The sequence below is a fragment of the Chanodichthys erythropterus genome, chromosome 13 (genome assembly GCF_024489055.1).
Source record: "Chanodichthys erythropterus isolate Z2021 chromosome 13, ASM2448905v1, whole genome shotgun sequence".
Classification (NCBI taxonomy): domain Eukaryota; kingdom Metazoa; phylum Chordata; class Actinopteri; order Cypriniformes; family Xenocyprididae; genus Chanodichthys; species Chanodichthys erythropterus.
The window spans coordinates 48435617-48448203 of NC_090233.1; the positions used below are offsets into that span (position 1 = coordinate 48435617).

Genomic DNA, 12587 nt, shown 5'->3' on the forward strand with positions numbered 1-12587 from the left:
CCGCTAGCACACGTACTGTACGCAGTATTACATGTGTGTCGTGTGTTCAGGACGGATGGGTACTGCTTCACCATGGTGGAGGAAGAGGGTGGAACAGCTGTGGTGACGTCAGGTTGTCTGGGTCTGGTCGGATCAGAGTTTCAGTGCCGAGTGAGTCATAAACTACTCTAATTTCCAAAATAAACTACTTAAGTGTTAGTGCATGAGTCCTCAAGCACTGACAAAACAAAAGCCTTATTTAACCAACAGTAATTTAAACGCCCACTTACAGTGACAAAATCATGTATTGCTCCTCAACTGGCACAGTTCACCTAAAAATTAAAATTCTGTCATTTATTCACCCTTATGTAGTAGAGAGAGGGGGAAAAAAGTGTAAATGCCACTTTATTTTGTATGAGTTTGTTGTGAGTTTATATCTCACAATTGCGAGTTATAAAGTCAGAATTGCGAGATATAAAGTCGAAATTACGTGATATAAAGTCAGAATTCTGAGATATAGTCGCAATTGCGTGATAAAAAGTCAGAATTCTGAGATATAAAGTCGCAATTGCGAGTTATAAAGTCAGAATTCTGAGATATAAAGTCGCAATTGCGTGATAAAAAGTCAGAATTCTGAGGTAAAGTCGCAATTGTGTGATAAGTCAGAATTCTGAGATGTAAAGTCGCAATTGCGAGTTATAAAGTCAGAATTCTGAGATGTAAAGTCGCAATTGCGTGATAAAAAGTCAGAATTCTGAGATGTAAAGTCGCAATTGCGTGATAAAAAGTCAGAATTCTGAGATGTAAAGTCGCAATTGCGTGATAAAAAGTCAGAATTCTGAGATGTAAAGTCGCAATTGCGTGATAAAAAGTCAGAATTCTGAGATGTAAAGTCGCAATTGCGAGTTATAAAGTCAGAATTCTGAGATATAAAGTCGCAATTGCGTGATAAAAAGTCAGAATTCTGAGATGTAAAGTCACAATTGCGTGATAAAAAGTCAGAATTCTGAGATATAACAGGGTACCCGCGGGGTCTTAAAAGCATTGAAAAAGTCTTAAATTTGATAATCTAAAATTAAGGCCTTAATAGCCTTGAATTTGGTATACAAAGTCTTGGATTTCGTTACAAAGGTCTTTTTTTTAAACTTTTCCTAGAATTAAGTTCATACCGTAACAAAATGAACTGTTACTAGTGTAGGCTAATTAAAAATTCATGCAGCGTAATGTTGAGTGCACCTCGCGCTCCACGTCATAGCAGTAAGCGCGAAAGCTCGCGCACCCGTTACTATGGTTACTAGGCAAGTGAGGTAAATTACTAGAGATGAGCCGGATACTCGGCTGAAACGAGTATCCGGTACGGATAAAGCACTTCTGCCGAGTATTATACGAGTAATACGAGTCAATATCTGTGCTCGGATTGAATGAAAAGCATCATTGGGTAGCTGATTGTGTCAGCGTTCTGTGATAGTCTAGTCCAGTGGTCTCAAACTGCCGGCCCGCGGGCCATTTACGGCCCGCAACTGATCTCAAAAATAAAACATAATCCGGCCCGCTAAATTATTATTATTATTATAATTATTATTCTCTAGTAAGCGTCACATACGCGGCCACGCCGGCATTCTCCTTCTTTCCAATGCGCTTTCGCTCCAGTGGCGTCTGTCTTTGCTATGCAACCATGAGCCGCGCTCTCAACCGCGTCGCTTCTATTATGAGCGCGCTTGCCTAAATTACAGTAAAAGCACTCGACTTTAAGTCACGAGCGTCGTTTTAAATCACCGAAACGCGTCCGATGCTACCATGTCAAGAAACAGAAGAGTGTACAAATATATTCAAGGGTTGTATTTGTTCTGTACAGTGTTGTTCAGTGCAAGATTTTAATTTTATTTAAGCTAGCATGAAGTAAAGGAAAACAACCTACTTCCACTAAATGTTAAAAACTAATAACAATGAGAGATTTTTATTTTTTGGCAAAATAAAGTTGATATATATAGCTTCAGTTTTTTGTTTATTTCTGACCCCTCCCTGGCATCTATGAGTGTTGCTGGTTTTGTTCCTAAATTACTAATTTTTTTTATTCCATGCACCTTGTTGGATGTGAGAAGTTGCACCAGACTATTGCAATTAATAGTATTATATTAGTAGTATTATATTAGTATATTAGTAGTATTACATCAATTACATTAGTAGTATTACATCAATTACATCATAGTATTAGCCTATACAATTATATTACACTCTGTAACAATGAGAGAGACACTGCTGTTTACATTTAGTAGGCCTATGGTAAATAAAATATTTATAGTATAGGTATAAAAATATATGCCGAATTAATTATTTTCTAGGGTTCAAAATTTATACAGATTTGACATTTTTCCCTCATACTTCTGTCAGAATGGGTACGAAGTTGGCATTGAATTTCATTTAAAATGGTATTAAAAAGGTCTTAAAAAGCCTTGAATTTCATTTGGAGGATCCTGGGGGTACCCTGTATAAAGTCGCAATTGCGAGTTATAAAGTCAGAATTCCGAGATAAAAAGTCGCAATTGTGTGATAAGTCAGAATTCTGACTTTATTTCTCGCAATTGCGACTTTATATCTCAGAATTCTGACTTTTTCTCACTACTGTGAAACGTTATTTCTCACAGTTCTTACTTTGCTTGCGTTTCCTTTCATTGCGACTGACCATCAGGATTACTGCTTTGTTATTATTATACATAAAATAGAGGACATCATAAAGGATTATTTCTAGCGCCGATTTACCAATAAAGAAATATTGATTTTACTGGAGGAGACACAAAAAGATTAGTCTCCGGACATACAGTATGCATTATGCAGGAATATGCATATAGAATGTTTCCACGGTAACCTTGTACACAGCGTTTCAAGGAGAAAAAACAGCTTTTACTGCCATCTAGTGGGCTTAATACTAAAACAACCAATACCTATCGTATTTCATTAACTTTGCAACTCAAGGGTAGAATCATGCAATTCTGCAAATTACAGTCGAGGTATTTGGGCAATAAAAGTTGTTTTTAACAGAATGGATACACTAATGAATTTTACACAATAATAACAATATAATAATTATCATAATAATAAGAAGAATCAGCTGTGGCGGAGGCGCAATAAATCAGACAAAAATGAAGTGGCACATTTTATACACCAACAGCTTCAGACTTCACGGCAGCACGGCTATCGTTGGATGCACTGTTACAGACAGAGATACTGACCATCAGTTAATTGCGAGAAAAAAAGTCAGAATTCGGACTTTTTATCACGCAATTTCGACTTTATATCTCAGAATTCTGACTTTATAACTCGCAATTGTGAGATATAAACTCGCAATTGCGATTTAAAAAGTCAGAATTCTGAGATAAAAAGTCGCAATTCATCTTTTGACTGCTCTTTTCCATATTATGAAAGTTAATTCACCATAAACGTAGTCTATAGTACATATTTTGAGTGAACTATTCCTTTACACTTCTCTGTATCATAACACAAAACAACATAAAGTCCAAAACTGAATACAACATAAAATACAAAACCGATCTCTTAACACATGTCCCTGGTCTTATTGTGCAAAAAAAAAAAAAAAAAAAAATGTTTATAAACATTTATTTTTTTTCTGCCAAACAGAAATGAAAAATTATATTAACCAATCATATCATCGCTTATTTTTCCCCACTCATTTCAAGTACCACCCCTACAGTATATCATCTCATGCTGCATGTTCTGTTTCACTCGAAAGTCACATTAAATAAGCTAAAAATGAGTTGCATGTGCAGTTTCATTGTGTCTGTTTCTGAACCTAAAATATCCTGATGTGTTAATATATTGTGTGTTTGTATATGTTTAGGACACTGGGAGCTCTAAGCAGCGGCGAGCACTAGAGTGCTGCACAGATCAGGACTACTGCAACAGAGACTTACACCCAACACTGCCTCCCCTACGAACACCCAGTAAGTACACACACACACACACACACACACTGGTTTCCATGTTTTATGGGGACTTTCCATAGACATAATGATTTTTATACAATACAAACTGTATACTGTCCCCCTACACTAACTCTACCCCTAAACCTACCCATTACAGAAAACTTTCTGCATTTTTACAGTCAATGTCCTCACTAGTGGGTTGTGAAAGTATTTCACAATATAAGTGAGTATATTTGGTCCTCACAAGTATAGTCAAAACTCCAACACACACATTGGGTTTTCATGTTTAATGGGGACTTTCCATAGAGATAATGATTTTTATACTGTACAAACTGTATATTCTATTCCCTGACCTTAAACCTACCCATAACAGAAAACCTTCTACATTTTTACATTTTCAAAAAACATCACTTACTATGATTTATAAGCTGTTTTCCTCGTGAGGACCAAAAATGTCCCCACCAGGTCAAATATTTCAGGTTTTACTATCCTTTTACTACAGCTATTTAGTAGTGTTTGCTCAGGTAAGCGTTATTATTACTATTGTTAATATTTAGAGTTAGTGATTTTAACCTCTAACCCTAAGTTGAACCGTTTAACAACAGCCCAGCAACATGCTAAATCCTCTCAGCGATTCTGCCTTGGTTGCAGAACAAAAATTAAACTGGAAATACTGGAAATAAATAAAAAGTAAAACATTTGAACCTAAAATTAATATTAAAAATGATAATAATAAAAATGACAGGCACAAAACAAAAGTACTGTTTGTTTAACTACTAAAAAAAAAAAAAAAAAAAAAAAAAAATATATATATATATATATATATATATATATATATATATATATATATATATATATATATATATATATATATATATATATATATATATATATATATAAAATGAAAATTTAGAAATAAAATCAAATATTAATAAAAAACCTAAATAAAATAACAATAATAATGAATAAAAAAACAATAATAATATAAACTATAATAATGTATATAATAATAATAATAATCAAGTCTTAATTATATACACATATACAGACACAATATATATATATACTCTTTTGTATATTTCCTTTGGGCATCATTCCTAGAAAAAAATGTCTGATTTATTCCCAAAAGTATATCTAGGTCAGAAGCCCTCACACACCTGTAGGGTTTATTGTGGCTGTTATGATACAACTCCAATCAGTCAGCAGAGCGTCCGTCTCACACACATACACACACACACACACACACACACACACACACACACACACACACACACACACACACACACACACACACACACACACACACACACACACACACACACACATGTTTGTTTTTGTGAATTGTGGGGACTTTCCATAGACTTCAATGCATTTTACACTGAACAAACTGTACATTCTATCCCCCTACCCTGCCCCTACCCCTAAACCTAACCCTCACAGGAAACTGTGCAAACTTTTACTTTTTCACAAAAACTCATTCTATATGATTTATAAACCCATTTACATTGTGGGGACCGCTGGCTGGTCCCCACGATGTAGGTGAACTCAGGTTTATATTACATCATGGGGACATTTGGTCCCCACAATGTAATATAAACAAAAGCACACACACACACACACACACACACACACACACACACACACACACACACATACACACACACACACACACCTGTGCTGTGGCATACAGTGACAGCTCGTGTTCAAACTTTGGTCTCTTTGACATGCAATAATAAATAATATGTGTGTGTGCAGGTTATGTGGTTGGAGACATTCACCATATCGCTCTGCTCATCTCAGTGACCGTCTGTAGCTTCATCCTCACCTTCATCATCATCTTCTGTTACTTCAGGTGTGTAAGTTACCACGCAGACACACTGACTTTGGTTGTTCTTAAATTAAGCTAATTCAAATTACTAAAAACTAAACCATAAGTTCTAACCTTGCTCCTTAACTTAATCTGTCACATTATTTTAACATTACTTTAAGAAGTTGTTTTTATTATGGAGACCTCAATCTAAACCTCCATGTTTTGTTTGTGGGGAGTTTTGTCTCCTGTTTAAGTCGTCTGTGTGGTGTTTCAGGTATAAGCGTCATGAGTTGGCCCCACGATACAGCCTCGGCCTGCATCCTGATGAAACTTTAATTCCTCCCGGAGAATCCCTGCGGGATCTCATAGAGCAGTCCCAGAGCTCCGGCTCAGGGTCAGGACTCCCCCTGCTGGTAAGAATCACACACTGCTCACAGTCACAGATGACGTGAAATCAACATCCACATAGGGCCCTATGAACTGTGCACAGAATCACAGAATACAGTCTTAAAAATGGAATTTACTGCATAACATGGAATCCAGAAATATTGTAATAAAAAAAAAACACGTAATTTGGGAAAAAATAAAGCTATTATGTTTTAATAAGTCTATCTGTCTGTCTATCTGTCTGTCTATCTGTCTATCTATCTATCTATCTATCTATCTATCTATCTATCTATCTATCTATCTATCTATCTATCTATCTATCTATCTATCTATCTATCTATCTATCTATCTATCTATCTATCTATCTATCTATCTATCTATCTATCTATCTATCTATCTATCTATCTATCTATCTATCTATCTATCTATCTATCTATCTATCTCTGTTTGTCTCTGTCTTTAGGTGCAGCGCACTATAGCAAAGCAGATCCAGATGGTGACACAGATCGGGAAGGGCCGTTATGGAGAGGTGTGGATGGGAAGATGGAGGGGAGAGAAAGTAGCTGTGAAAGTCTTTTTTACCACAGAGGAGGCCAGCTGGTTCAGAGAGACGGAGATATATCAGACTGTCCTCATGAGACATGAGAATATACTGGGTGAGACTCACACACACACATACACACACACACACACACACACACACACACACACACACACACACACACTATTACATTCACATACTTTGCTTTAATGCTACTATTATACTAACAGCGAATTTATAATATAATACTATTATTAGGAAAACTACTGCTTGCCAAGCTAATATAACTCATAATTTAAAGTTGTTCAATTACCCTCTTAAAATAGTGGTTAGCTACATTAATGAAACTATTTAACTTTGTTGAAGCTATTAAGGGGGCCGTATGTATATAATTAGAGTGAATTATACGCTTACACTTTCTCGTTACTTTTCATTGCTGTTCTTTTAAAAAATGCCAAATGGGTCAGTGCTTCACACAATAGACGTTTAAATAACTAAAGATCTCCACTGCACTATTAATTTGACATATTTTACTACCTTTACTACCTCAGGATGAACTTGAGCAGTCTGTTATCAGTTGTAGCAGTTGTTGGTGTGGAATAAAAGATTGCTAAATGGTGCAATTGAATAAACTGAATCAAGTATTGCAGGGGGCCGTGCATGCCTCAGAATATTCGCTTGTGACAGTATGAAGCAAAACAAGATGCCACTTCACGAACACGCACACACACTCACACACACAAAAAAAAAAAAACATGTTGAAGTTGAGTAGTTGTTCTACTGTATCAATTGCAATGTTTCAAATAAATCCTATTGGATTTTGCATGAAAGGTCTTAGGAGTGTCTATATGTATGTGCATGTTGGTTGGGGGTCAAAATATTTTTCTCTAGAAAGTTTGGGAACCACTGTGTTAACCTAAATCCTCAGCATGCCCATTTTTCTTGTCAGCTACTCATTTAACTAAATATTTTACACATAGGGGACTTCCGGGAACACGTTTGAGTGATCACTCAAATTAGTCAGTGAATTCAGTTAATTAAAATGAACCATCCCAAATAAATCGGTTCGCTAAAATTAATCTCTGCTTGAGGACGTTCTCTGAGAGTGTGTTTGATCATTGCCTCAAATCACTCGGCTGTAAAGCTCTGCGCACAATACAGTGTGATGCAACAATCAGAATTATTTCATCTTTTCATGCTACGTCGCTGTTTGTTAGAAAAAATAGCAATGCTTTTTTTAAAACAGCAGAGGTACTGTCACGCAACTGAAAAATGTAGTTTAGTTAGCAGCGTCTCTACTGTTATTTAATTACTCCTGGTGAACATGTAGTCAGTAATTACAGGAAAATGATCCGTGCACGATTGAACCGTCTTGATTAGCAGTCATTTCAAATTAATTAGCTCATATCAAATTAATTATAACAGTAAATTAAGCGTGGCCTTGCTCAGAGTATATTTCACTTTGTGCAGTAATTTTAACCTCAGTGACTTTCTTCTGCGTTCCTCAGGGTTCATAGCGGCTGACATTAAAGGCACAGGCTCGTGGACTCAACTCTACCTCATCACCGACTACCACGAGAACGGCTCTCTGTACGACTATCTCAAATGCACCACCCTGGACAGCCGAGCCATGCTGAGATTGGCATACTCCTCTGTCTCCGGACTCTGCCACCTTCACACGGAAATCTTTGGCACGCAGGGCAAACCGGCCATCGCCCACAGAGACCTGAAGAGCAAAAACATCCTGGTTAAGAGGAACGGAGCCTGCTGCATCGCTGACCTCGGCCTGGCCGTCAAGTTCATCAGGTCAGAGTCCGGTCACTTTGGTTTACTTGTCTTTACTCGTCTTGCGGGCGGTATTAACAACAAGTTAAAAAATATTATTAAAAATATTAATTTGTGTGATTGGTCAAAAGTGTTCCCAGAAGTCCCTGCCTGGCATTTTACAACTTTTTTTTTTTGTAGCTTAGTAAAATTGTAATAATTACTGCTGATGCACAATCTTAGCTTATTATAACTTTATTTTCAATTTGTCTATGTTTTTAAAATAGTTTTATTAGTTAGTATGTTTAGTTTTATCAATTACTATTTAATGTTAATATATGTGCCTATTGAGTTTAATTCTGTGAATTAAATCATGTGACACTGAAGACTGGAGTAATGATGTTGAAAATTCAGTTTTGATCACAGGAATAAATTATATTTTATAATATATTTAAATAGAAAAAGTAATTTTAAATGTAATATTATTATTATTATTATTATTATTTATTTATTTTTTTATTAAATAAATGCAGCCTTGGTGAGCAGAGGAGACTTCTTTTAAAAACATTAAAAATCTTACAGATCCCAAACTTTTGAAGGACTGTGTATATTATTGTTAACTAAAACTAAAAATTAAGAATAAAATAGTTTTTGTTATTTGAAATAAATCTGAAATAAAATAAAAATTACATGAAAAACTTAAAATGAGACCAAACAGAAATAAAAATCAGTTTAAGTACTAAAATTACTAAATCTGAAACTGAAATAAAAAAGCTAAATACAAATATGAAAAAACTAATAAAATGACTAAAGCATTTAAAATTAGTAAAGTTGAAACAAAAATTTAAATAAATGCTGAAAATATAAAAATAAAAGCTAATACAAAATAATAATAATAAACATTATAATAGGATATAAATAATAATAAAATAATACTGACACACACACACACACACACACATATACATACAGTCTAAAAAAAATTATTCAGACATTTTTTATATTTTTTGATATAATTTTACTAGTGTGTGCAGGACACTATAGTTCATTTATGTAAGTGAGGATAGCAATGATAAAATAAACTGACAAATTATACCCAAAAATTCTTCATACAGTGGACTATCAGTAAAACTAATAAATCTTTGGAACAAAAAATTATTCAGACTTTGACCTGACCATGTTTTGCTTAAGTGTTATCTGACATAATTAAGATTAATATTTTCTGACACAGTTTAACTCTGAGATCTTGTCATATTTTATTACCGTTTTTTTAAACTATAGTGAATAAACTGTATTAATGAATGAAATACACACACACACATTGCCCATTATATATGTTCAGTGTAGTTAGCTACACTACAATTTACTAATAAAGAATATCTAACTATTGTACTGTACTTTATCAAAATGGTAGCTTGACTGTAGTTAAACTACTTATTAGCTTGTAGCTTGGCAAACTAAACTATACTTTCAATGGAGCATCAACATCTTTTTAACCCACAAAAATCATTTGAACTCTGCTGAAGATTATATGCTAATAAAAAGAGCTCTAGGGCCTAAAGATGTCAGGATTGAAATACTGTATTAATGCTGTTGTGTCTCATGGAACAGCGACACTAATGAAGTGGACATCCCAATGAACACACGCGTGGGCACCAAACGCTTCATGGCTCCGGAAGTTCTGGACGAGACTCTGAACAGGAACCATTTTCAGTCCTACATCATGGCAGACATTTACAGCTTTGGCCTCATACTGTGGGAGATCGCCCGCCGATGTGTGTCTGGAGGTAAAGATCTGCCTAACTTAAAATATTTCAGTGAAGTACAAACACATATTTCATGTAAGAGTCAACTTTGTCTTTGTCTGTGAATTTTTAAAAAACATTAAAAACGTATCCACTTGTGATTTTAAAGAGATCTCATTCATGTCTGTGTATTGATTGTTTTTTGGATAATTCTTCAGGTATCGTAGAGGAATATCAGCTGCCGTATCACGATCACGTTCCTAATGACCCATCGTACGAAGACATGCGAGAGGTCATCTGCATCAAGAGAATACGACCGTCTTTCCCCAACCGCTGGAGCAGTGATGAGGTAAAACACTAATCTACTCACTCTTCACACTGATTTGTGACCCTGGACCACAAAACCAAGGGTCTCAAGGGTAAGTTTTTTTAAATTTAGAATTATACATCATTTATTCATGAAAGCTGAATAAGTAAGCTTTCCATTGATGTACGGTTTGTTATGATTGGACAATATGTGGCTGAGATACGACTATGTGAAAATCTGGAATCTGAGGGTTCAGAACACAAATGAAGATGTTTTTGATGAAATCTGAGCGATTTCTGTCCCTCCATTGACAGCTACGCAACTGACACTTTGACGCCTCAAAAAGTTCATAAAGAGATTGTAAAACTAATCTATATGAATTGAGTTGTTTAGTCCAGATTTTCTGAAGAGACTTGATCTTTTGACATGATGAACAGATTGAATTTAGGTTTTTTCACATATAAACATTGATCAACTCACACATAAGTTGTGATAAATGAAAGCTCAAGTATGTTTGAGAACCAATGAAGTTTGTTTTCTCATGTGTCAAGCAAGTACATTTGAGCTTCTGTTTATGATTGCTGATCAATGTTTATATTTGAATAAAGGCGGGAAAGAGAGCTCAATTCTGAACAAGCGTGCCGTTTTCTGTGCTCACACACAGACGCACATGAACACCGAATTCTGTTCTTTTCCACATCTTGAACAGATACATGCATGCAAAATGATGTCAAAAACCATGCGAGTATCCTCTTAAACACAGATGCTTTGCTTATGGCTCAAGTGAAGGTAAACAATTAAGAAAACAGATGTTTAATGGTATTGTGGATCCGTGCATTCGGTCTTAAAGTGACAGCAGCCTAACATTCCTGCTCCTTCCTGTGTCATGAATGTTAATAAAATAAAAAACACAGAGAGAAAAGTACATTTTGAAGTTTTAACACTGATTAATTATATTTAATTTATACAGTGAAGACTATGCACTGTTATTTTACATTTGATTATTTCTGTATACTGTTAGACTTACCTGAAAAATATAACGCACTACTTATTTCATTTGTTTATTTGTTCTATTATATTTAGTTATGCTTGTAATATGTTATTGCAGAAAAACAGAATATTGCAATGTCAGTTTTTTTTTTTTCCAATATTGTGCAGAAGCACTGTTGTTTTAACACCAGCCAATGTGTTTGATTTCAGTGTCTCAGACAGATGGGGAAGCTCATGACGGAGTGTTGGGCTCATAACCCTGCCTCTCGGCTCACCGCTCTTCGCATTAAAAAGACGCTGGCCAAGATGTCAGAGTCCCAGGACATTAAAGTCTGAGAACAACCCAACAGCAGCACTGACGCTAACACCGAACCCACCACCTGCGACGGCCCGCCGTGGGTTCAAACGGTAAATTTTGCCATGCGAGAGCACTCACCAATGGCGAAAGACGCCAGAGATCTTCTGTGGTCGGAGCTCATGGCGGCACCTCTGAGGCCAGAGATACAGCCCTGTGAAATGTGACGTTGAAAAGACTGCTGGCCGCTGTCGTAATGCTTGATGGACGAGGACCTGGCCAATGGGACGAAGCAGGACCTCATGGAGCGAGATGTCCGCTGTCCATCATAAACACTTGGGCTTTAGCTCATGACTCTCCTTTCACAATCTGTTCAGCTCGTACTTGACGATGATTTTGGCTCATGTTTGGAGCTTGCAACAAGTGTGATGGTTGAAATGAAAGTCATACGAGCTGCGGTTTCCCTCCTTTTTGGTAGGCTGCACCTTATTTATTGTGTAAATAGCTGAAAATGAGAGTGAAGAATCAATGTACTTGAATAAATGTTCTAATAACACTGAATTTTTTCCCCCCGTTTTTTCCCCGTAAGGTCTTTTCAAGTCACCTTTATTTCTATAGCGCTTTATACAATACAGATTGTCTTAAAGCAGCTTTACAGTGATAAACAGGAAAATAATGATCAATGATGCAAACACAATTCAATTCTGCTGCAAAGCATTTCTAAAAAAAGACAATATTGTCATCATCCACCTGAAGTACTTTGTGAAAAACCCTTCACATTTCCGAATGGGCAACACTTTTGACTGGATTCAGAAAACCAGCAAAAAT

At 35.8% G+C, this 12587-nt stretch overlaps 1 protein-coding gene across 4 annotated transcripts in view; it reads left to right on the forward strand.

Annotated features, from left to right (window-relative positions):
• The window catches only part of bmpr1ba (bone morphogenetic protein receptor, type IBa), a 64609-nt gene extending 52327 nt beyond the window's left edge, over positions 1 to 12282 (forward strand). For 3 of the 4 annotated variants that reach the window (XM_067405638.1, XM_067405636.1, XM_067405637.1), the window contains 9 exons: positions 51 to 150; positions 3836 to 3938; positions 5676 to 5772; positions 6005 to 6143; positions 6581 to 6773; positions 8167 to 8464; positions 10034 to 10209; positions 10386 to 10516; positions 11675 to 12282. In XM_067405638.1, the coding sequence (XP_067261739.1) occupies positions 51 to 150; positions 3836 to 3938; positions 5676 to 5772; positions 6005 to 6143; positions 6581 to 6773; positions 8167 to 8464; positions 10034 to 10209; positions 10386 to 10516; positions 11675 to 11800 (1363 nt within the window). In that variant the 3' untranslated portion in view covers positions 11801 to 12282. The remainder of the gene's footprint in view (positions 1 to 50; positions 151 to 3835; positions 3939 to 5675; positions 5773 to 6004; positions 6144 to 6580; positions 6774 to 8166; positions 8465 to 10033; positions 10210 to 10385; positions 10517 to 11674) is intronic. The other variant, XM_067405639.1, reaches the window with a different exon arrangement.
• Positions 12283 to 12587: the final 305 nt, after the last annotated feature.